General features: G+C 48.3%; 1 protein-coding gene across 1 annotated transcript in view; it reads right to left on the bottom strand.

Annotated features, from left to right (window-relative positions):
* Positions 1-27,704, bottom strand: part of igdcc3 (immunoglobulin superfamily, DCC subclass, member 3) — a 148,060-nt gene that overhangs the window by 8,892 nt on the left and 111,464 nt on the right. The window contains exons 6-11 of the mRNA XM_070859326.1: positions 27,393-27,551; positions 18,047-18,212; positions 4,752-4,999; positions 2,050-2,214; positions 965-1,153; positions 323-427 (exon numbers count right to left, since the gene is read on the bottom strand). Coding sequence (XP_070715427.1) covers positions 323-427; positions 965-1,153; positions 2,050-2,214; positions 4,752-4,999; positions 18,047-18,212; positions 27,393-27,551 — 1,032 coding nt within the window. The remainder of the gene's footprint in view (positions 1-322; positions 428-964; positions 1,154-2,049; positions 2,215-4,751; positions 5,000-18,046; positions 18,213-27,392; positions 27,552-27,704) is intronic.

Raw genomic sequence — 27,704 nt, 5'->3', positions numbered from 1 at the left:
TCACTGCAGCCACTACAGGTCGGATCGCCCGTTTTCACAGGCGGTCCCAGCAGGGCGCGCTACGGTCGGGCGGGAGTCACAAAGCGAGTCGGCGTCGCAGCCAGGGCCGTTGCACATCGGCTCGCCTCTTCCGGGCGGTAATGCTCCCCGCCCCGCCAAAACCAGCCCCAAAAACCCCGGCGGGTGCTGGAAGCCGCCCGCCCGCCTGGAATAGCTCATCGCTGCCATTGCCGCCCCTCGGGGGCAAAAACAGAGATGGTCATCACCGGAAAATCCGGCCTTCAGACTCTCATCACGCTCATTCATGGCCTGTTTTACTCACCAGATCTTTCAGCAGCATCTCGCAGGGCCACAAAGCGGACCGTGGAATTTCCATCTCCGTGGCGATTGAACGCCAGAAGCTTCACTTCATAGGCAATCATCGGATCTGGTACAAGAGACAGATCAGCTTTACAATTATACTCTCAAAAGAGACAGACAGTCAGAGAGGCAGAGTAATCCATGTTTGTGAGGCTCAGCTCACATTCTATGGTTTTATATATAGAGCAACAGTTGCCTGTAAGGTCAACTCAAAAGCTCTCTTATTTATGCAGGGTCACAGTAATCTCCGCACCCTAGGACCAGACCTGATCCTGACTCTATCAGGTAAACTTATTAATTCCATTCGCCAAGGGGGAAGCCACACTCAAAAGATAGTGCGAGTTGGGGGTATAACTACGACACTGTAATGACAATTCTCCGACCTCTGCTCCCTTTGAGCCTGTCTTCATATTATGAGCACAGAATCGACAAGTTATTCATTCACGTTCAGCCAGAGTCTCATTCTGTTCCGATATGTAGAGAGTCAGAAAAATCCCCAGGGTCAGTCTTCATTCTGCTGATCTTCCGCCAATGTTATGGGAGATCAGGAGAACCCACCCCTTGCCGATTTTACCCCTTGTGATTACTCAGACATGCCTCTTACCCAGCTGAGTTATGTTGTACGATGTCACGTTACTTGGTAGAAGAACAGGCCCAGTGAAGTGTGGCCCATGGATCCTGCGATAATACAACTTGAACCCTTCATGCTGACCGAGCTTAATGGTGGATTCCCACGCAGCCTGGATCGCTGTACTGTTCAGGACCTTAATGAAAAGGGCTGGTATTGCCGGAACTGAAACATAAAGAAGACAGGATATGATGGCACAAACACTGACTAAACGGGAACAGTAACTTCTGTCTGCTACCATACAGCTCGCGGGTCTATCGGTGTCATACCAGGTAGAAATCACACCACTGACATCTGCTACTGTACAACAGCCATGAATATGAGCATCAAAGTCTGTATATGTACAGTATTCCCACAGCATTCCAGTGTCTAAATCCAGAGCAACGATAATTATTGCTAGTATGACATATAAATCCCCAAGTGCAAAGATACCTTTTTCTTTGTTCAAGAGAAAGACACCAAGCTTTAGAAGAAAATAGTGATGATTAAATATTAACATTGTTCCAGCTTGTCCTGGACAAGGCAGTTAGTCTGCCACAAGGGTTCGTTTTCCAGCTTGTTCTGAGATACATTCTAATGTCAAGTTGATTGCTTTTCTCATCCTTGCCAAAAACCTCTTTTCCATCTCAACAATTCTCCATAAAGCCCAAGTCTGTCCTTGGTTTAAAAACTGCTGAGGTTTCCAAGGGCCATTTACTGAAGTACTAGAATTTTACTCTGAATGTGGCCCATGATATACTTGATGTGCAATGCCTGACGTTAACACTGGATCCCTGAAAATGGCAAATATTTCCTTCCCCGTCACCTCAACTAGCAGAAATACGAATTAAAAAAGTGAAAATATCTCACTCAGGTCCCCTCTTGAACAGCTATTACAGTCCTAAATGGAGTTTAACTAGGAAATCAACTCCAGCTTTGAATAGGTGTAAATACAGAACTCCACAGTAACGCAAAATAAAAGATTCCTGTGTCGAAAGGTCGGTAAAATATTCGTCATCCACAATTTGTCTCTCGGAAGTAATCGCACGCTCCTCACTCCATGTGGAGTCCATGATACTTGCCTTCGCCCAGTGTGCTCCTGACGGCAGGCTCGGATGGCTTGCTGGCTCCTCGCGAGGTGTAAGCCTTTATATAGAAAGTGTAGCTTGTGGATGGCTCCAGATCAGTCACCACCTGCTGTAGGGTGGTTTTGCTCACCGCCTCCTGGTACTCCATCTCCACTGGATCTGAGAAAATATAACAAAATGATCAAGAAGCACGGCCTGGGGAAACGCGTGTCTATTCTACACCAGTAATCCGTCAGTCATACAACTTTGCGGCCATGTTTATTTGCAACACCAAATCTCTGATTGGTCCCCTTGGAGGACAAGACCATATTTCTGATTGGTTCCCTGAGAGGATAAGGCCAGATTTCTGAATGGTCCCCTTGGAAGATAAGACCAGATTTCTGAATGGTCCCCTTGGAAGATAAGACCAGATTTCTGATTGGTCCCCTTGGAAGATAAGACCAGATTTCTGATTGGTCCCCTTGGAGGACATGACTGGATTTCTGATTGGTCCCCTTGGAAAACAAGATCAGATTTCTGATTGGTCCCCTTGGAGGACAAGACACACCCATTGGTTTGTCTGGAATGTGCCATTTGATCCTGTCTGCTGGAGAGTAATCAAGATCTTTGCAACGTGTAATTTGATCCATTCATTGTAGCCGCCAAGTCCCAGAGCTTACAGTGCTAACACTACTGCTTTCAGAGAACAGACAGGCCTCGCCCTCCTGGGTTAGGAGCACTCACTGTCAAGTGCAGAGAGGAAGGAGTGAGGCCATGGAGGGATTTTAACATGAGGATGAGAATCTTAAAATCAAATTGTTCCGCCTAACTTGTTTTTGGGTGTGCGGTCCCTTTAACGAGCTGCGTGGCTCATTCCGAATGTTGATCTCTCATTCCAAAGCCAGTAAGCAACCCGTGCGGGACCTCCAGACAAAGTCATGCCAACAATCACTCTGCAACTTTACTGTGGATCTCTTTAACCTAAGTTAGTCAGAGTCACACACAAGCCAACCTTTGTCCAAGGGACTTGCCATAGAACAGGTTGCACTTCCCACTTATAAAGTTTTTGAAATAAGATGAAGACTTAGTGTCACTATCACAGATATCGCAGCCTGTTTGTAAGGCGGGTCTGGGGGGGCTTCTCGTAGGTGATAGCCCCCAATCAAGATGCACAATAATAACCAAGGAAAACACCAACCAACATGGATTCAGAAGGGACTCTCGTGTCTGACAACCTTCTCAACTTCTTTGAGGAAGCGACAACCGAGGAAAGCCGAGACTTCAAATAGACATCTGACAAAGATCCACACAAAAAGCTAGCGGTAACTCTTAGATCTCAATAAGAAATGAGCTGAAGAGTAGAAAGCAAAACTACTTAATAGAGGAGATGTGCCCGAGTGGGGGAAAATACTAAGTGAAGTATCCCTCGGCTTGGTGGTTATTTCCAGAAATGAATTGGGTTCTGAAACTCAATGCAAAGTGGGCAAATTTGCTGATGATACCAGTCTTGAAGGGGTAATGGAATTGGAGAAAGCAGTGGTAGAAATTACAGAACGAGTTGGTGAAGGATATAAGTGTGCAGAGCAACAGCAGATTAACTTTAATGTTGCAGAAAAGGAAGAAAAAAATAAGCAACATAAATATTCCATGAATGGTGTTGAAATAGCTGAGGAGAAACTGGAAAAAGCCCAGTGGGGGGAGGGACATTAGAACCTGTCTGGATGAATGAAACCAAGTTAAGCTGAATGTCCTTCCTCGTCTGTAAATATCTTGCGCTCTTATAATGTGATCATTGAAGATTAGAATTTTAGAATGGAACAGCTCTTTTGGTAGGGAGAGTACCCAGTCGAGAATGATGGCTGCACAGGAATTTGTTCGTGACAGTGTCCACTCCACAGATGGTCCACAGCAGGACACGACTCATCCTGTTGGTCAGGGAATTCTTCAGTTACAAAAGCAAAGAATTTGGGACAGAGAGAGAGAGAGGGACACAGTTCCTCATTGATAATGGAATGGACTCTGGATATGGTAGCACAGTGGTTATGTTAGTGGACTAGTAATCTAGAGGCCTGGACCAATGATCTGGAGACATGAGTTCAAATCCCATCACGGCAGCTGAGGAATTCAGTTAATTAAAAAAAATAAAATCTGGAATAAAAAGCTAGTATCAGTAATCGTGACTATGAAACTACCGGATTGCAATAAAAACCCATCTGGTTCACTAATGTCCTTTAGAGAAGGAAATCTGCTGTCCTTACCCGGTCTGGCCTATATGTGACTCCAGACCCACAGCAATGTGGTTGACTATTAACTGTCATCTGAAATGGTGACTCACCACCACCTTCTCAAGGACAATTAGGAATGGGCAATAAATGCTGGCCTTGCCAGCGACACCCACAACCCATGAACGAATATATATAAACCTTCAAATATACCAAGGGCGAGGACCTTCTTGCTGAAGATCGTATTTGATCCTGAGTGGTTGAGAGACTCCTTCACTATGGATACAGATCTCTGCAAGAATTAGTGGCATTTGCCATGGTATTGTGAAACAATCAGCAAATTATCAACTTACTGCCTCACAACTATTACCTGCTGATGTTTTTCTGAAAGTACCGTATCCATATTGCATCATTTATGTTTATCCATGGCACTGTTCTATGAACTGAGTGACCAAAACAGATTGGTAATGTGGAGGTAGAGGCTTGTTCACCCACCTGCAGTTTTCCTGATGTGCAGTACATAGCCGATAATGTCTCGTGTATTCTCCGAAGGCTCACTCCATGACACCTGAATAGCCGTCGCGGCGAGAGCTGTGGCTTTCACTTCCCGTGGCGGCCCTGGGAGGCCCTCTGCCCACAGCACCGTTAGCCGCGCACTGGCCTGGGTCGAACCAGCATCATTTTCAGCAATACACTGGTAGATTGCTTCGTCCTCTGGAGAGATGCCATTTATCGTAAGAGTACTAGGAACAGAGAGAAAATAAAATATATCACTTATCCTGTGAGGGAACGGTAACATGGTGGTTATGTTACTGGACAAGTAATCCAGAGGTCAGGACTAATGATCTCAGAGATACAAGCTCAAATCCCACCAAGGCAGCTGGGGAATGTAAATTCAGTTAATTAAATAAATCTGGAATTTTAAAAATAAGCTAGTATCAGTAATGCTGATCAGTAATGGAACTACCAGATTGTCGTAAAAACCCATCTGGTTCACTAATGTCCTTTGGGGGAGGAAATCTGCCAACCTTACCCAGTCTGGCCTATATGTGGCTCCAGGCTCACAGCATTGTGGTTGACTTAATGGACTGGAGTGGTTCAAGAAGGCGGCTCACCACCACAGTCTCAAGGATAATTAGGGATGGGCAATAAATGCTGGCCTTGCCATGAATTTAAAAATAAAAAATTGTGCAGGTAGCATTGGTCTTTCTTGAACTATTTTCTCCTTTTCTATTTTCTCTCCTGTTTTTGAAGGTGTTGACTCCTTGTGTACATCTGCACAGGCACCAATCACATAAAAGGTTACTATACAAGATAAAAGTTCATGGGGTTGGGCATGGATAGAGGATTGGCTAACTAACAGAGAACAGAGAATCAGGATAAATGGTTCATTCTCTAGTTGGCGACCAGTAACTAGTGGGGTGCCGCAGGGATCAGTGCTGGGACTCCAAACTATTTACAATCTATATTAATGACTTGGAAGAAGGGACTGAGTGTAAGTATACAAGTTTGCTGATGATACAAAGATGGGAGGAAAAGCAATGTGTGAGGACACAAAAAATCTGCAAAAGAACATAGACAGACTAAGTGAGTGGGCAAAAATTTGGCAGATGGAGTATAATGTTGGAAAGTGTGAGGTCATGCACTTTGGCAGAAAAAAATCAAAGAGCAAGTTATATAAATGGAGAAAGATTGCAAAGTGCCGCAGTACAGTGGGTCCTGGAGGTACTTGTGCATGAAACACAAAAGATAGCATGCAAGTACAGCAAGTGATCAGGAAGGTCAATGGCCTTTATTGCAAAGGGGATGGCGTATGAAAGCAGGGAAGTCTTGCTACAACTATATAAAGTGTTGGAGAGGCCACACCTGGAATACTGCGTGCAGTATTTGGTTTCCATATTTACGAAAGTATATACTTGCTTTGGAGGCAGTTCGGAGAAGGTTCACTAGGTTGATTCCGGGGATGAGGGGATTGACTTATGAGGAAAGGTTGAGTAGGTTGGGCCTCTACTCATTGGAATTCAGAAGAATGAGAGATGATCTTATCGAAACATACAGGATTATGAGGGGGCTTGACAAGGTGGATGCAGAGAGGATATTTCCATTGATGGGGGAGACTAGAACTAGAGGGCACGATCTTAGAATAAGGGACTGCCCATTTAAAACAGAGATGAGGAGAAATTTCTTCTCTCAGAGGGTTGTAAATCTGTGGAATTCGCTGCCTCAGAGAGCTGTGGAAGCTGGGACATTAAATAAATTTAAGACAGAAATAGACAGTTTCTTAAATGATAAGGGGATAAGGGGTTATGGGGAGCGAGCGGGGAAGTGGAGCTGAGTCCATGATCGGATCAGCCATGATCTTATTGAATGGCGGAGCAGCCTTGAGGGGCCGTATGGCCTACTCCTGTTCCTATTTCTTATGTTCTGAACATGATTCCAACAAGAACAGCGGGGGTTAATAAATTGTAAGTAAGCATTATAGAAACATAAAAATTTGTTGGAAGGAAGGGGCCGGTTAGATTCTGAGACTCAAAAGTAGGGATTGCCAAGAAAAACCTGGTTCAAGGCCAATGAGTTCACACCTAATGAAGGTGATATCACAGTGGGATTCCATTTATGTATAATCCAGTACTATAACCTCGAACAATGTGATACATTACCTCCTATTAGTGTAATATGTTGCATCCTAGAACAGTGAGATACACTGGCCAGGATTCTCTTCTTCATGATGAGGTGCCCTCCCCATAGCCCTGTATCCTCCTCTCCTTCAAATACTTTCGCACCTGTCCCTTAAAATAGGCACTGGTCTCTGCCTCAAAGTCCTGTGACAAAGCATTCCATGTCCCAACACCCTGCTGCATAAAGAGATTTCTTCGAGTCTTTCCCCGTACTCTCCGAGTGGCGATTTTACATTGGTGACCCTTTGTCACTGGCTCCCGAAGCAGAAGGAAATAGTTTTGCCCGATTCAGTCAGCTGTGGCTCAGTGGGTAACTCTCTGGCCTCTGAGTCAGAAGGTTGTGGGTCCAAGTGCCACTCCAGGAATCTGTAGCCCAAAAAAAATCTAAGCTGACACTTCAGTGCAGTGCTGAGGGAGTGCTGCACAGTCGGAGGTGCCGTCTTTCAGATGTGACATTAAATCAAGGTCCCGTCTGCTCTCTCAGGTGGAGGTAAAAGGTGGGAGAATCTAGAACTAAGGGGCATAGTTTCAGAATAAGGGGTCGCCCATTTAAAGCAGAAATGAAGAGGAATTTCTTCTCTTAGAGGCTTGTGAATCTTTAGAATTCTCTGCCCCAGAGAGCTGTGGTGGCTGGTCTTTGAACATATTTAAGGTGGAGATAGACAGATTTTTGAATGATAAGGGAGTCAAGGGTTATAGGGAGCGGGCAGGGAAGTGGAGTTGAGGCCAAGATCAGATCAGCCATGATCTTATTGAATGGCGGAGCAGGCTCGAGGGGCTAAATGGCCGACTCCTGCTCCCGTTTCTCATGACACTATTTCGAATAAGAGCAGGGGAGTTAACCCCGGTGTCCTGGCCAATATTTATCCCTCAATCAACATAGCAATAAACAGATTATCTGGTCATCATCACATTGCTGTTTGTGGGAGCTTGCTTGTGTGCAAATTGGCTGCCGCGTTTCCCACATTACAACAGTTACTCCAAAAGTACTTCATTGGCTGTAAAGCGATGTGAGACGTCCGGTGGTCGTGAAAGGCGCTATGTAAAATATAAGTCTTTCTTTTTATTCAAAGGATATGGGCTTGGAATCTCAGCTTGGAGCTGAACAGGACGCTGAGATTGTGAACAGTCTCGTTCAGCCCGAGACAGGCAGTGGGATGGATTGAGTGATAGGAGTACTGCATTTCTGGTGCAGGCCAAGGATGATGGCATTGGTCTTCCCAAAATTTAACTGGAAAAAGCTGCAGCTCATCCAGAACTGGATGTTGTACAAAAGATTTGACAGCTCAGAGGCACTGGAGAGGTCGAAAGGGGTGTTGGAGATGCATAGCCAGTTTCATTGGTGTACATGTCTGCGGATTATATCGTCAAGGGACAGCATGTAGACAAAAAGGGGACCGAGGATGGATGCTTGGGGGACTTGAGATACAAAATTCTTACAGGGCTTGACAGGGTAGATGCAGGGAGGATGTTTCCCCTGGCTGGGGAGTCTAGAAGCAGGGGTCACAGTCTCAGGATAAGGGGTCGGCCATTTAAGACTGAGATGAAGAGGAACTTCTTCACTCAGAGGGTGGTGAATCTTTGGAATTCTCTATCTTAAAGGGCTGTGGAAGCTCAGTCTTTGAGTATATTCAAGACAGAAATCACTAGATTTTTGGATATGAAGGGAATCAAGGGATATGGGGACAGTGCAGGAAAGTGGAGTTGAGGTAGAAGATCAGTCATGATCTTATTGAATGGCGGAGTAGGCTCGAGGGACCAAATGGCCTACTCCCGCTGCTGATTCTTAAGTTTTTATGACTCCGGTGACAGTGTGGGTGCAGAGAAGTAGATCCAGGAGCAAGAGGAGGGATAGAGGATAGTCACAGGGGATGTAATTCATGATTCTGGTGAGGGCTGTGGGAGGTGCAGAAAACTGTCTGGAGAGATTCAAACAGGAAGTTGTAGAAGATTGAATAACTGCACTCTTTACAGACTAAATGCAAAGAATCATGCTATTGACTTCGTTATGTACCAGTCCAGGTAAAACAAGACTAATGATTTTTTTCACAGGCTGGAAGTAAGTGGAAGATGACAGATTGAGAGGCTGGCCAGGGTCTAGCCTGCTTCCTGGCCAAGCTGCGATATTTCACAAGCGCTAAGTGCTGTGGAGAATATGCTCAAAGATACTTCAATACTTGTTGCGAGTGGGAGCCTGTCCGATTCGAGGCCTTGTGCGATTCCACAACACTCAGTAAATGGTGAGTGCCGTTTCCGTTGTTGCGGAGGAAAGCCCCCACAGGACACTGCGAGGATTGACGGAGTGGTGAAAGGCCGTTTGGCACATCAGCAGCCTGGTTTAATTCTGGAAGCTAGTGCGATGGGTCAGTCTGGAGTGATTTATAACAGGCGCGATCACTTGGCCAGGAGTGCAGCTTTATTTAAAGCAGAAGTCTTTGTCCTGTCATTACGTTGACACAGACCCTAACTTCAGTAAATAAATTATATGCATTCCAACTGTTTATTCTAAGGCCAGGCCCTGTGTGTTAGTCTGGTGAAATCCAGGTTGGATACATGGGTGTTATTTGGAAAGGGGGCATGCTTTGTGGAACTACTTTAGGAGAACGTAATGAATGTGCGACTAACCTATCAGGCGACAGATATAACTGACTGAACCCACGCTTTCTACCTGGTCCATTATAATGGTAATACACTGTCTACTTCCTCTTCTTTCAGTTTTCTTCACTCCTCTCCTGGAGGCACTGACCCAGACTGGAGTATAGTGCCAAAGGACTTCTGGACTCAACATTGAGTTCAACAATTTCAGACCATAACCTCTGCCCACATTTTGCACCTTTTCCTTTTTTTTTTATTAACCCCCTTCCACCCACCCCCCCCACCCCACGATCTTATGTATGTATGTCTCCATTGGCAGCTGGTAATTATCCCGCCATTCACACCCTAGCTAGACTGATCTTTTTCTAACTTCTGCCATTACCATCTCAAGTCGACCCATCATCCCTTTTGTCTCTCTAATCTCTCCTGTCTTCCACCCTATCACAGACCTTCTTCCCTTTTGTTCTTTCTTCCCTTCCCCCTTTCAGTGCTCCTTAAGAATCTGTTCATTTAGAACACTCGGCAGTCCTGACGAAGGGTCTTCGACCCGAAACGTTAACTCTGTTTCTCTCTCCACAGGTGCTGCCTGAGCCGCTGAGACTTCCAGCATGTTCTGATTTTATTTCGGATTCCAGCATCCGCAGTATTTTGCTTTTGTATAGGAGTGGTCAGCCACCTGATACCTCACTCAGAATGCCGTCCTTTATGCTTGCAGTGAGTAGCCGCAGACGGTAGGGGTCACCAGACTCACGCCTGGTCCTGCCTTCATTGATGCCCACACAAGCACATGTTCCTGTGGGGATCAGTGGCTAGCAACTGGGAGGGGCGTGGGGAAATTATGGTTGGTTTTTCCCTCCTACTGCCACCCAATTGATTTTCTTTTCCACACTCTTACAATTTCCCAGGTGATTTAAAAAAAAATTCATTCACAGGATGTAGGCACCAACATTTATTGCCCATCCCTAATTGCCCTTAAGAAGGCGGTGGTGAGCCACCGTCTTGACAACTGAGTAGTTTGCTAAACCATTTCAGAGGTTGAGTCAATTATGTTGAGGATAAGGACGGCAGATTTCCTTCCCTAGAGGGCATTAGTGAACCAGGTGGGTTTTTACAACAATCCAGTAGTTATATGGCTTTTAAAAAATAAAATCCAGATTTATTTAACGGAATTCAAATTCCCTAGATGCTGTGATGGGATTTGAATTCTTGTCTCTAAACCATTAGTGCAGGCCTGTGGATTACTAGTTCAATAACATTACCACTATGCTACCATTCTATGGGTGTATAGGATTATTGCTGGGTCTGTGAGAATGGTACACCGATACCAACCGCAACAAGACCCACAAGAGAAAATACCTGACATCTGCTTGGTAGCCGCCTGTCGGCCCAACTAAGAGAAGGAACTTGTGTCAGGAATTGGAAATGCAGGTCTGAGTCCCACCTTCCATGGCAATGGTAAATGCTTGAACTGGAACACACTCAGACCACGAATTACTGTCCCTCGATCTCAAAATTCTCATCCTTGTTTTCAAATCCCTCCAGGGCCTCACCCTTCCCTATCTCTGTAATCTCCTCCTGCCCCACAACCCCAACCCCGAGATGTCTGCGCTCCTCTAATTCTGCCCTCTTGAGCATCCCTGATTAAAATCACTCAACCATTGGTGGCCATACTGTCCGTTGCCTAGGCCCTAAGTTCTGGAATTCCCTGCTTGAACCTCATCATTTCTCTTTCCTTCTTCAAGATGCTCCTTAAAACCTACCTCGCAGCTGCCCTAATTTCTCTTTATGCGGCTCGTTGTCAAATATTTTGCCTCATAATACTCCTGTGAAGCAGCTTGGGATGTTTCACTACATTAAAGGCGCATTATAAATATAAGTTGTTGTTGTTTCTCCGGGGATTCTACTAATCTCCCGCTGAAGTTGCATCAGTAGATCAGGAGAACCCTTGCGGAAATCCCAGGTGTAGGTGTTTTTGGAGGCCTGCAAGGTCCTTTTATCTGACAAGAAATCAAAGTATTCTGGAAGCCACAGCATCAATAACGATTTTGTTTTACAATTCGAGATTAGAATTGAACGATGCCACAATCAAAGGCAAACAGCAACCGAAAAGAAACGAGATATTTTAGGACTGCCGATGTAACTACATCCTACCCCACAATAAATTCAACAGAAATCTCCATTCCTTTATAAAAAATAATCCAAAACAGATTGCGTAATATACAACACCACAAATTTTAAATCTAAATAATCTGTCAAACATACACGAGACTGTGAATGTTAGGGCAATTCTAAGAATATTAATGAGAATGCCTGTCAGAAGATTTTAGTTTACGACTGAAAAGCTTCCTAATAGCCTATAGTATGAAGGGTAAATGCAGCCCCCTCTCCCAACACAACTTAATAGACGTGAACATTTCATTGTCTGGACAGTGGACACGTGTGCGTTGCCGCGCACTTCAATCGGAGTGTCCACATTCAAATGAAAGACATTTCACTTTGAAATAGAAAGATCTGCTTGTGTGCAGGGGTTTCCTGGAACTCCTGGAGTTTCCCATTGAACGTGCTTCATCCTGATGGGATTAATAAACTGCAGCGAGACAACAGATCAAAGAGACTTCTTTAACACCCATTGTCAGTGTCTTCCCTCACTGCTCCTGGCTTAGATATTGTAGCAGTGAATAAGTTCACTGCTTTCCTTCTGAAGCCAGCCGTTTCCTCTCTTTACTCGGGAGGCCTGTCGATGGGCACAACGTGTCTCTCGAACCATCCGATGGTGTGAAAAGAATTTATTTCCTTTTTATCAGACTTTATGATGGAGAGCAATGGGGGTTTGCGCCTTTCCTGAATGACGGCTGCGTTCGGGGCGGCCCAATTTCTGAAAGGGAGCCTCAAACAGGTGTTAGGCTCCCCCGGTTGCATGTGCAAATAACCCAGTGCCTGTTTCAGTAACGGCCCCTGGAGGCCTCTCTTTCAGCCTTTACCAATATGGTGGGCGGCGCACTTCCAGCGCGTAATGAGCACATGTGCAGCACCCGTCAAATTGGACATTTAGCTGTCCGTGCTGTGCCTGCCAGCACGGGTGCTCTGTTGAATTTCTAGGACATTATGTCTAATATTAGTTCAATCAATTCAGTGCAGAAGATGGAGCAAACTCTTGACAGTCTGGTCATACCATAGATTTAGATGAGGACAGACAGGAGGAGACTCAAGTGGAGCAATGGACTTGTTGGGCCGAATAGCCTGTTTCTGTGTCTTATACCCTATGTAATCCTATGTATGCCGAAAGTTACGCCGGCGATAAATGGGCAATAATTGGGCGTTAGTTTCCATTTTTAATCAAATATGGGCGTTAAACTAAATCTTAGCGGTTAAATGGGCGGTAACTGGGCGGTAGCTGGGTGAATCCAGAGGTTTATTAGCCTCTGGAATGCAAATTCCCAGCTGAAACAGCCGCTATATATAGAATTGTTCCTTTTTAAAATCTCATTAGGGCTCAGTGTCATTTTGCACGTCACTGGGAAATATAGCGAGGATAGCGAGAGTCTGACTGCTTCCTGCGACTTACATCGCATGCCTGTGAAGCCCAGACTACATTTGAATCCAATATAATGCACTGACATCTGCCAAGAAAAAGCCAATGCAGGGCTAGTGTCAGCACACATTCACACCAGAGTGAGAGAGATAAAAAAAAAACTCCAGTCTATTGAGAGAAGAACATTCAATGGCTGTTGTTCTGCACACAAGCAATCAGCATGACTGATTTTTCCAAGGTCAAAGGGCAGGGCCGATGACCAATCTTCCCCCCCACCACCCCCCACACACAAAAGACCCAAAGAGATTATTAACTCTTCGCAGCACAGAGGGGTTGAGGTGCTTGCAACAAGGAGGACCCGACACAAAAGGGAATTCCACTGGACCGGAGAACAAAACAGCATTGGGAACTTTAAGGAAATTAAAACTCCGGGGGTTGAGCTCGAGTTGGGAAAGCTGGCCCCAAATCCCACAGGAGCGTTTCTCATCACGGCACTGCAGAAGTGAAGACTTTTCTCACAGCACCAGCAGTGGAAATAAATCGATTGATTTCCGCCTCAGCCAACAGATTCAGACCGACACCTTGGAGTTGATCAGTAAATGTCTCTCCGCCACACAGCACCCTCCCCCACCCCGGCCCCCACACAGCACCCTCCCCCCCCACCCCGGCCCCCACACAGCACCCTCCCCCCGGCCCCCACACAGCACCCTCCCCCTCCCCCCCCCTCACCCCGGCCCCCACACAGCACCCTCCCCCCCCCCCCCTCACACAGCACCCTCCCCCCCCCCCTCCCCCCGGCCCCCACACAGCACCCTCCCCCCCCCCCTCCCCCCGGCCCCCACACAGCACCCTCCCCCCCCCCTCACCCCGGCCCCCACACAGCACCCTCCCCCCCCCCCCTCACACAGCACCCTCCCCTCCCCCCGGCCCCCACACAGCACCCTCCCCCTCCCCCCCCCTCACCCCGGCCCTCACACAGCACCCTCCCCCCCCCCCCCTCACACAGCACCCTCCCCCCCCCCCCCCCCGGCCCCCACACAGCACCCTCCCCCCCCTCACCCCGGCCCCCACACAGCACCCTCCCCTACCCCGGCCCCCACACAGCACCCTCCCCCCCCTCACCCCGGCCCCCACACAGCACCCTCCCCCTCCTCACCCCGGCCCCCACACAGCACCCTCACCCCGGCCCCCACACAGCACCCTCCCCCCGGCCCCCACACAGCACCCTTCCCCCCCCTCACCCCGGCCCCCACACAGCACCCTCCCCCCGGCCCCCACACAGCACCCTTCCCCCCCTCACCCCGGCCCCCATACAGCACCCTCCCCCCCCCCCCCTCACCCCGGCCCCCACACAGCACCCTCCCCCCACCCCGGCCCCCACACAGCACCCTCCCCCCGGCCCCACACAGCACCCTCCCCCCCCTCAACCCGGCCCCACACAGCACCCTCCCCCCCCCTCACCCCGGCCCCCACACAGCACCCTCCCCCCCCTCACCCCGGCCCCCACACAGCACCCTCCCCCACCCCGGCCCCCACACAGCACCCTCCCTCCCCCTCCCCCCGGCCCCCACACAGCACCCTCCCCCCGGCCCCCACACAGCACCCTCACCCCGGCCCCCACACAGCACCCTCCCCCCCCCCTCACCCCGGCCCCCACACAGCACCCTCCCCCCCCCCTCACCCCGGCCCCCACACAGCACCCTCCCCCCCCCCTCACCCCGGCCCCCACACAGCACCCTCCCCCACCCCGGCCCCCACACAGCACCCTCCCCCCCCTCACCACGGCCCCCACACAGCACCCTCCCCCACCCCGGCCCCCACACAGCACCCTCCCCCCCCTCACCACGGCCCCCACACAGCACCCTCCCCCCCTCACCCCGGCCCCCACACAGCACCCTCCCCCCCCTTATCCCGGCCCCCACACAGCACCCTCCCCCACCCTCACCCCGGCCCCCACACAGCACCCTCCCCCACCCCCACCCCGGCCCCCACACAGCACCCTCCCCCCCTCAACCCGGCCCCCACACAGCACCATCCCCCCCCTCACCCCGGCCCCCACACAGCACCCTCCCCCCCCTCACCCCGGCCCCCACACAGCACCCTCCCCCCGGCCCCCACACAGCACCCTCCCCCCGGCCCCCATACAGCACCCTCAGCCCGGCCCCCACACAGCACCCTCCCCCCCCCTCACCCCGGCCCCCACACAGCACCCTCCCCCACCCTCACCCCCACACAGCACCCTCCCCCACCCTCACCCCGGCCCCCACACAGTACCCTCCCTCCCCCGCCTCACCCCGGCCCCCACACAGCACCCTCCCCCACCCTCACCCCCACACAGCACCCTCCCCCCCCCCCTCACCCCAGCCCCCACACAACACCCTCCCCCCCCCTCACCCCGGCCCCCACACAGCACCCTCCCCCACCCCGGCCCCCACACAGCACCCTTCCCCCCCCCCCCTCACCCCGGCCCCCACACAGCACTTCTCAAGATCAGTCAGAAGAAATCCCAAAGGCTTTTGTCTCCCTGTTACCAAGTTAAGTTGCGTTAGCTGCACGACATGCAAAACGCACGCACATGTGACAGAGATTGAAGGGACTGCGAACCTTCGGGGAAAAGTAAAATGTCTCTTAACCCCAGGGACGGCTGGACCTATTGGCTTCCTGCAGCTGCTGGCAGCAGAGATCGTGAGTAAAACTACACAAATTAAAGATCAACAAAGCTGCCAAATCCATCTTGACCAGGAATCACCCCGATACACCAGAACAAAGCAGGTCTCGATGACAGAACTAATCAAAGTATTCCAACAATTAGCAGTCACAGCCCTCCTTCTCCACTAGCCATTAATTCAGCTGCCATTTTGTTCACCCCGTCCTTTCGATTTGATGTCTTGATCTTCTTAAGTTACTGTCGGTAACCTGGGAAACATGATCAGCATTTTTTTTTAGCCTGGATTTATAAAACAGTCTCCATTGGAATGAAATGATTCTAGGAAAAAAATATTTCCTTTGAGGAATAATAGTAGAAATTAATAAATACATTTTAAAAATCACAACGGATGGGTTGCAAATGCTGCTGAAATCAGTATTGATAACACGCAAGTCAAATCTTGTAAGGAAATCATCTGGGATGTTCTCAGGGATTCTCTGGCATGAGATCGGTGAAATATAAACAGCGCAAAAGGCTAAAAATAGCCTTTCTTCCAGGGTTTCTGCTGATCTTGTACCGAGGTTAGGTTGGTAGAGCGAGATAACTGCGCAAATCCGCCCCCAAATGTCATTAAATCGTTGGCCACCTAAAATTTAGTTCGACTGTTGTGGTGGACCACCTAAAACTTGAACAAGTGGTTTTTCGGTTAAAATTAGCGTTTAAAAATGAAGTCCGCAAAAAGACACTACTCCGGCCAGAGATCGTGATTTGTTTCTTGATGCTCCTATATTTACACGGACGCTTTTCCCAGGCTACATTTGAACCCGGGTCTCGCCAGTGAAAGGATCGTATTGTAAACAACACCACCACCCAGTCTCCCATCAGATAGGGGGGGGACCTCTATTCTGCACAGACTAATCCAGGTCACAAGGTCCAGGATGCTCCTGTTTAAAGATAAAGGGATTAAAAATTGATACGTGTTGTGCCTAGAGTCGCCAACCCTCCAGGATTGCACAGGAGCCTCCAGGAATTGAAGAATAATCTCCTGGACACAGCTGCGAGCAAACCAGAAAAAAAAACAATAGGATTTTTAATTTTTTTAAATGGTATTTATTTTTTTCATTTTCTTTCAACAGTTTTGCTTATTATTAAAAATATATGGGAGTTGCAAGGGGGTGAAGGGTTGTTCGACAGTCAATAATCATCCGATTGAGTAATGAAGAGTCTGCTCGCTTTTCAATTGATCGTGGGAAGACAGTGTGCCATGTTGGGTAGACCAATGGCGGGACTGTGGGGGGGGGGGGGGGCAGTGGGAGGTGGGCCGTCATGTAATGAAAGCTCTCGAAATACATTCAACCAAAGTTGGTGAATGATTTTTAAGGCGTGAAAGGGGTGCATTGATGCCAAATTTAGCAGTGGGATCACCAACTCCCAGTCTTCATGCGCGTTCGGGCCAGTGCTAAATATATAGATAGCCTTTGCACGCGTTAATGAGGGACCTAGCGCCTATTTAAGGAGCACTCTGGGAAAGTGGTTTCCGACGGGAAGGCAGGAGCCGGATCTGCTCCACTCAGGATTCTTCAGCGGCCGAAGAAGCGGCTACCAGTGACAGCTATGTCAATCGCCCTTCACCTCTCTTCCCCCCCCCCCCCGCAAATGCCTCGATTTCAAAATTCTCATCCTTGTTTTCAAATCCCTCCATGGTCTCGCCCCTCCCTATCCCTGTAATCTCCTCTAGCCTCACAACCCCTGAGATATCTGCGCTCCTCTAATTCTGCCCTCCTGAGCATCCCTGATTATAATCGCTCAACCATCGGTGGCTGTGCCTTGTGTTGCCTAGGCCCTAAGCTCTGGAACTCTCTGCTTAAACCTCTCCGCTTCTCTACCTTTCCTCCCTCCTTCAAGACGCTTCTTAAAACCTACCTCTTTGACCAAGCTTTTGGTCACCTGCCCTAATTTCTCCTTATGTGGTTTGGTGTCAAATGTTGTGTCTTATAATACTCCTGTGAAGCGCCTTGGGACGTTTCACTACGTTAAAGGCGCTATATAAATACAAGTTGTTGTTGTTGCTGTTCCATCCTCCACAAACCCGCTACACTTTTGGGTTACTGCCAGCGTGGTTCATTTTGTTCAAGTGGGCTATGTGCCAATGTGATGTGATAGGCACCAGCAACTCACCCAATGAATATTAGTGAGGCCCGAGACCTCATTTCGACCGGTCGCAAGCCTCCTGGTTTGGACATGCACCAGACAACAACAGATTTCTCCCCCAAAACCTGCCCATAGGGTTCAGGTCGTGGAAAGTGAATACTCTCAAAAGCATTCTGGGTCTACTTACTTGTTGTTGTTTTTCAGTTTGATGTGACCACTGGCCGCTAAGATCTCCCCGTTTTTCAGCCAGGTAAGCTGTGGTATTGGCTCTCCCTGAGCCAGACAGTTGAAAATGGCAGTGGTTCCTACTGGCCTCGATATGGACTGTGGATACTGCACAAACTCAGCGGGTGCTAAAATACAAAACAGGAAAAGAAAACTCAGCTTACAAGATCGACAAGTAACAACCTCGGAACCCAAGAATGTGGGCTGTATAATATCACCCATCTCCGCTAATGCCTCAGCCCATCTGCTGCTAAAACACTCATCCATGGCTTTTGTTACCTCCAGACTTACTATTCCAACACTCTCCTGGCCGGCCTTCCATCTTCCACCCTCCATAAACTTGAGCTCTTCCAAAACTCTGCTGGCCGTGTCCTAAATCGCACCAAGTCCCGTTCACTCATCACCCCGTGCTCGTAATTTCTAATTCTGCCCTCTTGAGCATCCCTGATTATAATTGCTCAACCATCGCCGGCCATGCCTTCTGTTGCCTGGGCCCCAAACTCTAGAACTCCCTGTCTAAACCTCTCCGTCTCTCTACCCCGCTTCAAGACGCTTCTTAAAACCTCCCTCTTTGACCAAGCTTTTCTCCTTATGTGACTCGGTGTCAAATGTTTTGTCTTATAACACTCCTGTGAAGCGCCTTGGATCATTGAATCATAGAATGATTCTCATCGTGGGTCTCATCGCCAAGAGCATGCAGCAACCAAACGCAGGCAGCGGAAGGAGCATGCGGCAAACCAGTCCCACCCACCCTTTCCTTCAACCACTGTCTGTCCCACCTGTGACAGAGACTGTAATTCCCGTATTGGACTGTTCAGTCACCTAAGAACTCATTTTTAGAGTGGAAGCAAGTCTTTCTCGAGTTCGAGGGACTGCCTATGATGATGATGAGAATGATAAAGCACAGAAGGAAGCCACTCGGCCCCTCGTGCCTGCGCTTGGCTCCAGGTCCACCAATGCCTCGGTTTTAAAATGTTAATTTTGTGTTCAAATCCTTCCATGGCCTCACCCCTCCCTATCTCTGTAACTCCTCCAGCCCTACAACCCAATGGGAACTCTGCATTGTTCCAACTCTGACGTCTTATGCATCCCCCACTTCCTTTGCCCCACCAATAGTGGCCATGCCTTCAGCCGTCTCGGTTATTGTAATTGGCAGACATACTTAGTACTAGTACAGTGCATTCTTTCAAGGTGTGGCTAGCCCCTCTTCCATTGCCTGACCTGCTAAAGCATTGAGTGATCGTGTACCAAATCATGAAGTTGGCACTGCCTGGCCCAGCCACCTCCTTCTACCTATCTGCTACAGCTCTCCTTGGGCCTCTCCGTCCGTCTGTTCCAAAGTGGGCCTCCCTGCTGAAGCAACATTTTCAGCAGCAGCATCCACTAAAGCAGGAGGATCCCTGCTCCGCAACAGTCCACACTGATATTTTCAGATAAAGAAACCTGTTACTTGCATGCAAGACAATGTTCGGGATTGTGGACCCCCACGTAAAATCCCGTCTCTCTCTCCTTTCTGCTCTCTGATCTGTGTGGCCAACGGAGACCCTTGACCACCTCAATACTCCCTCTCCACAATCTGCTCTCAGATCTTTGTATCCATCATCATCATAGGCAGTCCCTCAGAATCGAGGAAGACTTGCTTCCACTCTAAAAATGAGTTCTTAGGTGACTGAACAGTCTAATACAATGATGATTAGACGTCCTGTATCCTCCTGCCTCCTTTTTCCTGACATATTCAATTTTTCTCAGCCGTGGCTCAGTGGGTAGCACTCTTGCCTCTGAGTCAGAAGGTTGTGGGTTCAAGTCCCACTCCAGGGACTTGAGCACATAAATGTGGGCTGACACTCCCAGTGCAGTGCTGAGGGAGTACTTCACTGTCGGAGGTGCCAACTTTCAGATGAGATGTTAAACTGAGGCCCCGTCTGCCCTCTCAGGTGGACGTAAAAGATTCCATGGCACTATTTCGAAGAAGAGCAGGGGAGCTATCCCCCGTGTCCTGGCCAATATTTATTCCTCAATCAACATAACAAAAAACAGATTATCTGGTCATTATCATATTGCTGTTTGTGGGAGCTTGCTGTGTGCAAATTGGCTGTCGCATTTCCCACATTACAACAGTGACTACCCTCCAAAAGTACTTCATTGGCTGTAAAGTGATTTGAGACATCCGGTGGGCGTGAAAGGCGCTATATAAATGCAAGTCTTTTTCTTTTGCATGCTTTCCCTCAGCCCTTCCCTTTTCTGACACGTACGCACTCTCTCCAACTCAGTTGTGTTCGACTTATACTGTTGCCCTTTTCCATGTACACACACATTCTGCCTCTCATCCTTCCCTTTTCCTAACAGTCCGACAGCCCTTTCTCAGCTGCAGTAGACTTCTGATGGCTGCCTTCTTCCCTTTAGCTTACCCTATCTCTCGATTGAAATCCTAGCCAGCGGTTCACCTTGCCAACAGCTTCCACCAATCCCAAAAGGAATTGAGAAGCACTTTGAGCGACAGTAAAAGGTGCTGCCTGTAGCCCCCAGCATCTCCTGCTCCAACCAATTTCCACGTTCGCACAAATTCGCTCTGGCTACCTTGGCAACTTGCCAAATCCCATTTTAGTTCCTGGTTTATCTGCATCGATCGGGAGCCAGCATGGCCCCTTCCTTCATTGGCTTTACTGCGCCGAGCACATTCCGATTATCAAAACTGTTAACAAACCGCCTGTTGTCATCACAAACACACCGTACTGACGCACACGGGTTCAACACATCTACTGTCTTTTTAGATTCAGCTGCAGGGACAACAAGAGTGTGTGTGTGTGGCCACAGCTACTCCGAGAAACCTCAAATCCGTCAGCATTTTCCACCAGCAGTCAACGGTTGATTTACTCCCAACTGCAGTGTCCAGACTATGTGACCCCCTTCCATCATCACCACCATTCAGACAGGGACACCAGATACAGCAACAATGGGTACATGGATGGAGTACAGAGGGCAAGTGATGATATGTGAATGGGGACAAGGGAGGAGAGAGCGACATGTCTCTTGTCATGTTCCATGATCCATAACCACTCACTATGTGGGGGAGACGGGGGGGGGGTAGGGAACTTCTAACACCTCTGAGAGGGAGGCAAGAGGAAAGAGTGAGAGGGATGGAAGGGAAAATGGGTCATGGGACGGCGAAGTGTCCTGAGAAGGTGAGGCGAGGTGTAAACTGGGTGAAAGCGAGTGGGCACCCACTTGTCCATCTCTCCCCATTGTTTTTTCCATTGAAATCAATGGGAGAGATGTGCGGCGAGTTGCCAACTCACCATTAGCCATTTTACACCATCGCACAAAGTCGAGATCTACCTCAATGAGGCCAGCGGACCGGTGGGGGCCGAAATTGCCCACCGCTGGAAACGGGGCGTGCCTACCGTGCTTTGTCTGTTTTTACCGGCGCTGTTGAGGCGGTGGCCTCTTGAGCGAAATTCCGCTCTTTAGCTTTTTTTCCCCCACCGGACCGGAAGTCGGACATAACGGGAGCGGGATGTGGGGCGCTGAGCGGAAGTTCGCAGTCTAGCGGGGCGGAAGTTGGGGGCGGGCGGAGTGTCCGCCGCTGTCAGTCACCAGCGCAGCGCCGATGACGTCATCACGGTGCCGGGTCACCACGGCTCGCCCCTTCGCTTAAAGGAGAGATCGGTGCGATTATTTATGTTCGGTCCACTGAGCCACCAGGGAGGGTCTCGGACGGGCCAGCGGCCTGGCACCCAAGAGGAGGTGCCAGGCTGCCTGTTGGCAGCGGTCCGGCTGAAACCAGGGCAAAATTGTCGGCCCGACATGGCAGTCGGCTGACAGAAAAAAAAAACATGGCGGCCTCGGCAGTAGGTCCTCCCCTTTAATGGGAGCCCCGCCGCCATTTTAGAAGCACTGCAAACACAGTACACCGAGCGACGGCAGCAAGATTTTCTCCGTGGAATTTTGCGATTGCGGGGGGGGGGGGGGAGCATTGGCGGTGCGCACTCTGATGATGTACTGAGGACAGATCAGCAGCAGCGGAGTGGTAGTGGGGGGATGGGTCACCGCTGGGATGCCACAGAAGCGGAATTTTCAAAATGGCGGCCATTCCACAAAAAATTGGTGGCCATTGCACTCCGGTAACAGGCCTTAAGAGAAAGGGCAATTTTGGCCCATTGGTCTCTGAGGCAGCAGTTTACAAGGATCATCGGTTGGTCCATGTTGCTGACTACTGGGCTGAATTAAGTGCAATATTGGTGCTGTGGAAGGAAAGCTCCCAACTGAACATTGTTACCAAGAGTCACAGATAATAACACAAGTGTAATGTATTTGCTTCATGAGTTCTTTGCTTAAGAATTCATAGCAACACATTGCTATTAAGAACTAGTTGGTTTATTAACAAAGGTTTAACAATCACACTACACGTTACCAGGTCATCCACATCATCATCATAGGAAGACTTGCTTCCACTCTAAAAATGAGTTCTTAGGTGGCTGAACAGTCCAATACGAGAACCACAGTCTCTGTCACAGGTGGGACAGATAGTCGTTGAGGGAAGGGGTGGGTGGGACTGGTTAGCCACACGTTCCTTCCGCTGCCTGCGCTTGTTTTCTGCACACTCTCGGTGATGAGACTCGAGGTGCTCAGCACCCTCCCGGATGTACTTCCTCCACTTAGGGCGGTCTTTGGCCAGGGACTCCCAGGTGTCGTTGGGGATGTTGCACTTTATCAGGGAGGCTTTGAAGGTGTCCTTGCAACGATTCCTCTGCCCACCTTTGGCTCGTTTGCTGTGAAGGAGTTCCGAGTAGAGCACTTGCTTTGGGAGTCTCTTGTCTGGCATGAGAACAATGTGGCCCTGCCCAGCGGAGCTGATCGAATGTGGTCAGTGCTTCAATGCTGGGGGTGTTGGCCTGATCGAGGATGCTAATGTTGGTGCATCTGTCCTCCCAGGGGATTTGTAGGATCTTGCGGAGACACCCACTAGGCTCACAACTGCACACCTCATTGTGGATGACCTAGACCCAACTTACTGGAGTTTTATTGTGTCTTGTGAACATCACGTGACTAGCTGATCCACTCACAATGCTCTACAAACCTGTGAGCATACTCACAGGTGCATATATTACAAGAAGTTATTTTTCTAGGTGATTAGTGCCCAGAGTGTTAACGGAGGTATTTGTAAGTGAATCATTGTCCTTCTGTTAGCTCTTCTTGTCTATGGCATTTCTCATGCTAGTGTTTTCCACCATTACCCTGTCCTTCCAGGTAAATAAACGCTTTTCTTTTGTTTTTGGATGTGCCACACTATTTGTTCATTAAACGAAAGCACTTAGTACTTCCAATAAAATAATGTTTATTTGAATGTTCTCTTCATTATTTTTAAACTAATTCCACAGTCCTGTCTAATTGAGATGTCTGTGCTCCTGTCTACTCAAGTCCCATGCTCCCATCTTACTGTGTTTTTGTACCCTCCTAATTATTCTGGCAAAACAATGGCCTTCATACCTGATAGTGTAGAGCACCACTTGCAGCACCCAAACACCACCATCATTACAGAACTTCCATATAACCCTGTTATTACAGAACTTCTATATCACAATCATTGCAGGACTTCCATATAATCATGGTTACAGGACTCCCATATCACCATGGTTACAGGACTCCATATCACTCTTATTACAGAACTCCCAAATCGCCATCATTACAGAACTCCCATATCACCATGGTTATAGGACTCCATATCACTCTTATTACAGAACTCCCAAATCACCATCATTACAGAACTCCCATATCTAAACAGAGCCCACCCCACTCCACGCTGTCACTACATGGCTCCTTCACAATATTATATAAATCTACCCCACCAGGGCCAACTCATTTGGCTCAGTTCCTTTGAAGTATTTTATTTTGCGTAAAGCATTGTGATCCATCTGGTCCTGTTCCCCGGTGCCCCTGTAACACGCACCGTTACAACAGTGACTACACTCTAAAAGTACTTCATTGGCTGTAAACCGCTTTGGGACGTCCGGTGGTCGTGAAAGGCGCTATAGAAATGCAAGTCTTTTTCTTTCATTCCTTGACTAAAAGGCTGGGCAGATGATGAACTCCCAGGCCTGTTCCTGAGGCAGCCAGTGAGATATGCATGCGGGGATCGCGGGGAAACTAAGAGGCACGAGTCCCTGTCCTCCCTTTCGATGTCACTAAATCGGTGCACTGCATTGTGCTAGCAGGGCAGTCCATCTCCATGTTTTAACCACACCACTATCTGGGTTTGAAAACAATCCCATGGGCTTGGAATTGCTAATGAGCTTTGTGTACTCAGCATGAGGTTTCAGTGGATTCCAGCGACGCTTTAACATTCATTCTGAGATAAGTCGGGTTGTGCCTCCTCCCCTTGCAGCAATGTCAGTTTATTAAATACATCTATATATTATAGATTAAAAGCAAAAGCAGAGTTAAAGCGCTGCATTATTAAAGCCTCCGCCATGCTTCATGTACGAGGTTTAATTATTCATAGCTGTTAATTATTCATGCGATTAAAATGCACATATCTATTAATTAGATAATTCGAAAGGAATTCGAAATATTGAGTATTTACAGCACCAAAGATTCTTTCTGCCGACACACAGTGGTGGTGGAGACCTCCTGGTGAAGGCCAGCACAATGCCCGTTTACAGAAATCCACTCTTCATTACTAATGGTGAACTGGCAGCCATACACACTGGGCCACGGGTCTATTAGTCTGTAAAGCCAGAGCTGTAAATTTTGGGGTCAGTGTACAATCAGTCGATGCTGTGTGATTAAAGTGCTGAGAATGCATGCTCCCTAGGGCACGCACTGGAGCTGACATCACTGAGTGCAATCACTTTGAGATTAATCCTCGGGCTTTTTTTAACTCTCTGCTCCCCTGCCTGCTGATACTGTCCGGCATACCCGTGGCCTTTGTGCCTTTAATACTGTAATGTATTTGCTTCATGGGCTTTTTGCTGAAGAATCCATAGCAACACATTGCTATTAAGAACCAGTTGGTTTATTAGCAAAAGATTTGACAATCACACTACACATTACCAGTTCATCTACCAGGCTCACAACCACCTGCCCCATCGTAGATCCCCTGAACCCAACTGGCTGGGTTTTATTGAGTCTTGTGAACATCACGTGACTGGCTAAGCCACTCCCAACTCTACAACTATTTTTGTATAACATTAAATCAAGTGGCCCCTTTTATAAGGGCACCCAACAGCTCTACAACTATTTTGGTAGAACAATAATCAAGTGCCCCCTGATTAAAGGGGCACTAAAACCGACACATTAATCAAATTAACTTTTTACCAGAAACTGAAATCAAATTCAAATTTGGTTGCCGGGGGTGATGATGCACTCCAGTCCCAAAATTCAGTTTTACAACAGCCCAAGCAGGAATTGAACTTCAGATAACAAATCCAGGTTGACTAGATTACTAGTAACATTACCACTACACCAGCACATCAAACTTCTGCAACTCTACAAACCTGTGAGCATACTCACAGGTGCACACATTACAATAGACATGATACATGTCTAAGATGAGTAAAGGATTTGAGGGAGTCGATGGAGAGAAACTATTTTCTCTGGTCCAGATCAAGGACAATGTTCTTATAACCGATAAGGGAATAAGGGGTTATGGGGAGCGGGCAGGGAAGTGGAGCTAAGTCCATGATCAGATCAGCCATGATCTTATTGAATGGCGGAGCAGGCTCGAGAGGCCGTATGGCCTACTCCTGTTCCTATTTCTTTTGTTTTTATAAACTTAAGATCAAAGCAAGGCATTCAGCAGTGATGTCAGGAAGCACCTCTTCACACAAAGGATAGTGAAAATATGGAAAACTCTCCCCCAAAAAGCTTTTGAGGCTGGGGGTCAATTGAACATTTCAAAACTGTGATTGTTAGATTTTTATTAGGCAAGGGTAATAAGAGATTTTGAACCAAGGCGAGTAGATGGAGCTGATGTACAGATCAGCCATGATCTGATTGAATGGTGGAACAGGCTCGAGGGGCTAAACGGTCTCCTCCTATTCCTGTGTATGTTGATAATATGGGCAGATCTCACACACGGTGCAGGTCTCAGCAATACAGTCAGGGCAGGCCCTGAGGAGGCAGAGGCTTTGCTATATGGAGGGATGATTGACGAGCTTGCTACCCAGTCCGCTCTGTGCAGCTACCAGCGTCCTTGGTTTCCTGTTTGTCCTCTCAGCCAGGGATAGGATGCAGCTCAGGGAGACCAAGAATGGTAATGGGGAGAATTTTACAATCCCTACCAACCAAACCAAATCACAGGGCAACAGGTAAACACATCTGGAGATAGAATATAAAGACCACAATAATACAATTAGAAACTTGTCTCTACCACAGATAATGCCTGTCAACGGTAGCCATTCAGAATCTCTTCCTGCTGGAAACAGAAGAAATAGGAGCAGGAGTAGGTCACACGGCCCTTCAAACCTACTCTGCCATTCAATAAAATCATGGCTGATCTGACATTGACCTCAACTCCACTTTCCTGCCTGTTCCCCATAACCCTTGACTCCCCTTTGGTTCAAGAATCTGTCTATCACAGCCTTGAATATATTCAGTGACTCAGCTTCCACAGCTCTCTGAGGTAGAGAATTCCAAAGATTCATGACCCTCTGAGTGAATAAATTCCTCCTCATCTCCATCTTAAATGGGCAACCCCTTATTCTGAAACTATGCCCCCTAGTTCTAGATTCCCCCACGAGGGGAAACATCCTCTCAGCATCTACCCTGTCAAGCCCCCTCAGAATCTTATATGTTTCAAACTCCAATGAGTGCAGGCCCAACCTGCTCAACCTTTCCTCATAAGACAACCCCTTCATCCCAGGAATCAACCTCGTGACCCTTCGCTGAACTGTCTCCAATGCACGTATATCCCTCCTTAAATTAGCTGCCGCGTTTCCTACATTACAACAGTGACTACACTCCAAAAGTACTTCATTGGCTCTAAAGCGCTTTGAGACGTCCGGTGGTTGTAAAAAAACGCTCTATAAATGCAAGTCTTTCTTAAATAAGGAGACCAAAACTATACGCAATACTCCAGGTGCAGTCTCACCAACACCCTGTACAGTTGTAACAAGACTTGCCAACTTTTATATTCCATCCCCCCCAGCAATAAAGGCCAACATTCCATTTGCCTTTCTGATTACTTGCTGCATCTGCAAGCTAACCTTTTTGTGTTTCATGGATGAGGACACCCAAATCCCTCTGTACTGCAGCATTCTGTAGTCTCTCTCCATTTAAATAATATTTTGCTGAAAGAATCAGCGACTTACCTTGGACCACCAGCCTCCCCTGCGCAGTGCGCCTCACACGGGTCCCTGGTTTGTTCGCTGCGCACACGTACACCCCAGAATGCTGCACCGACAGGTCGGAGATCATCAGGTTTCCGGTGCCGAGCACCTGGATTCCCTCCACGCCAATCGGTCTTCCGTCTGCAGACACAAACATTTATGGATTCGTTCGGATTTAATCAGTGGGAAAACAGTTCGGTTCCATCTGTCCCATGAGCGATCACTGGCAAACCCAGCACTGGATTAAGGAAAGGAAAGGATTTAATCTGGTTCGGAAATAGTTTAGATGTTAAA

This window comes from Pristiophorus japonicus, chromosome 17, assembly GCF_044704955.1.
Source record: "Pristiophorus japonicus isolate sPriJap1 chromosome 17, sPriJap1.hap1, whole genome shotgun sequence".
Classification (NCBI taxonomy): Eukaryota; Metazoa; Chordata; class Chondrichthyes; family Pristiophoridae; genus Pristiophorus; species Pristiophorus japonicus.
The sequence above is the reverse complement of the archived record's forward strand: the minus strand, read 5'-3'. Positions and strand labels throughout refer to the sequence as shown.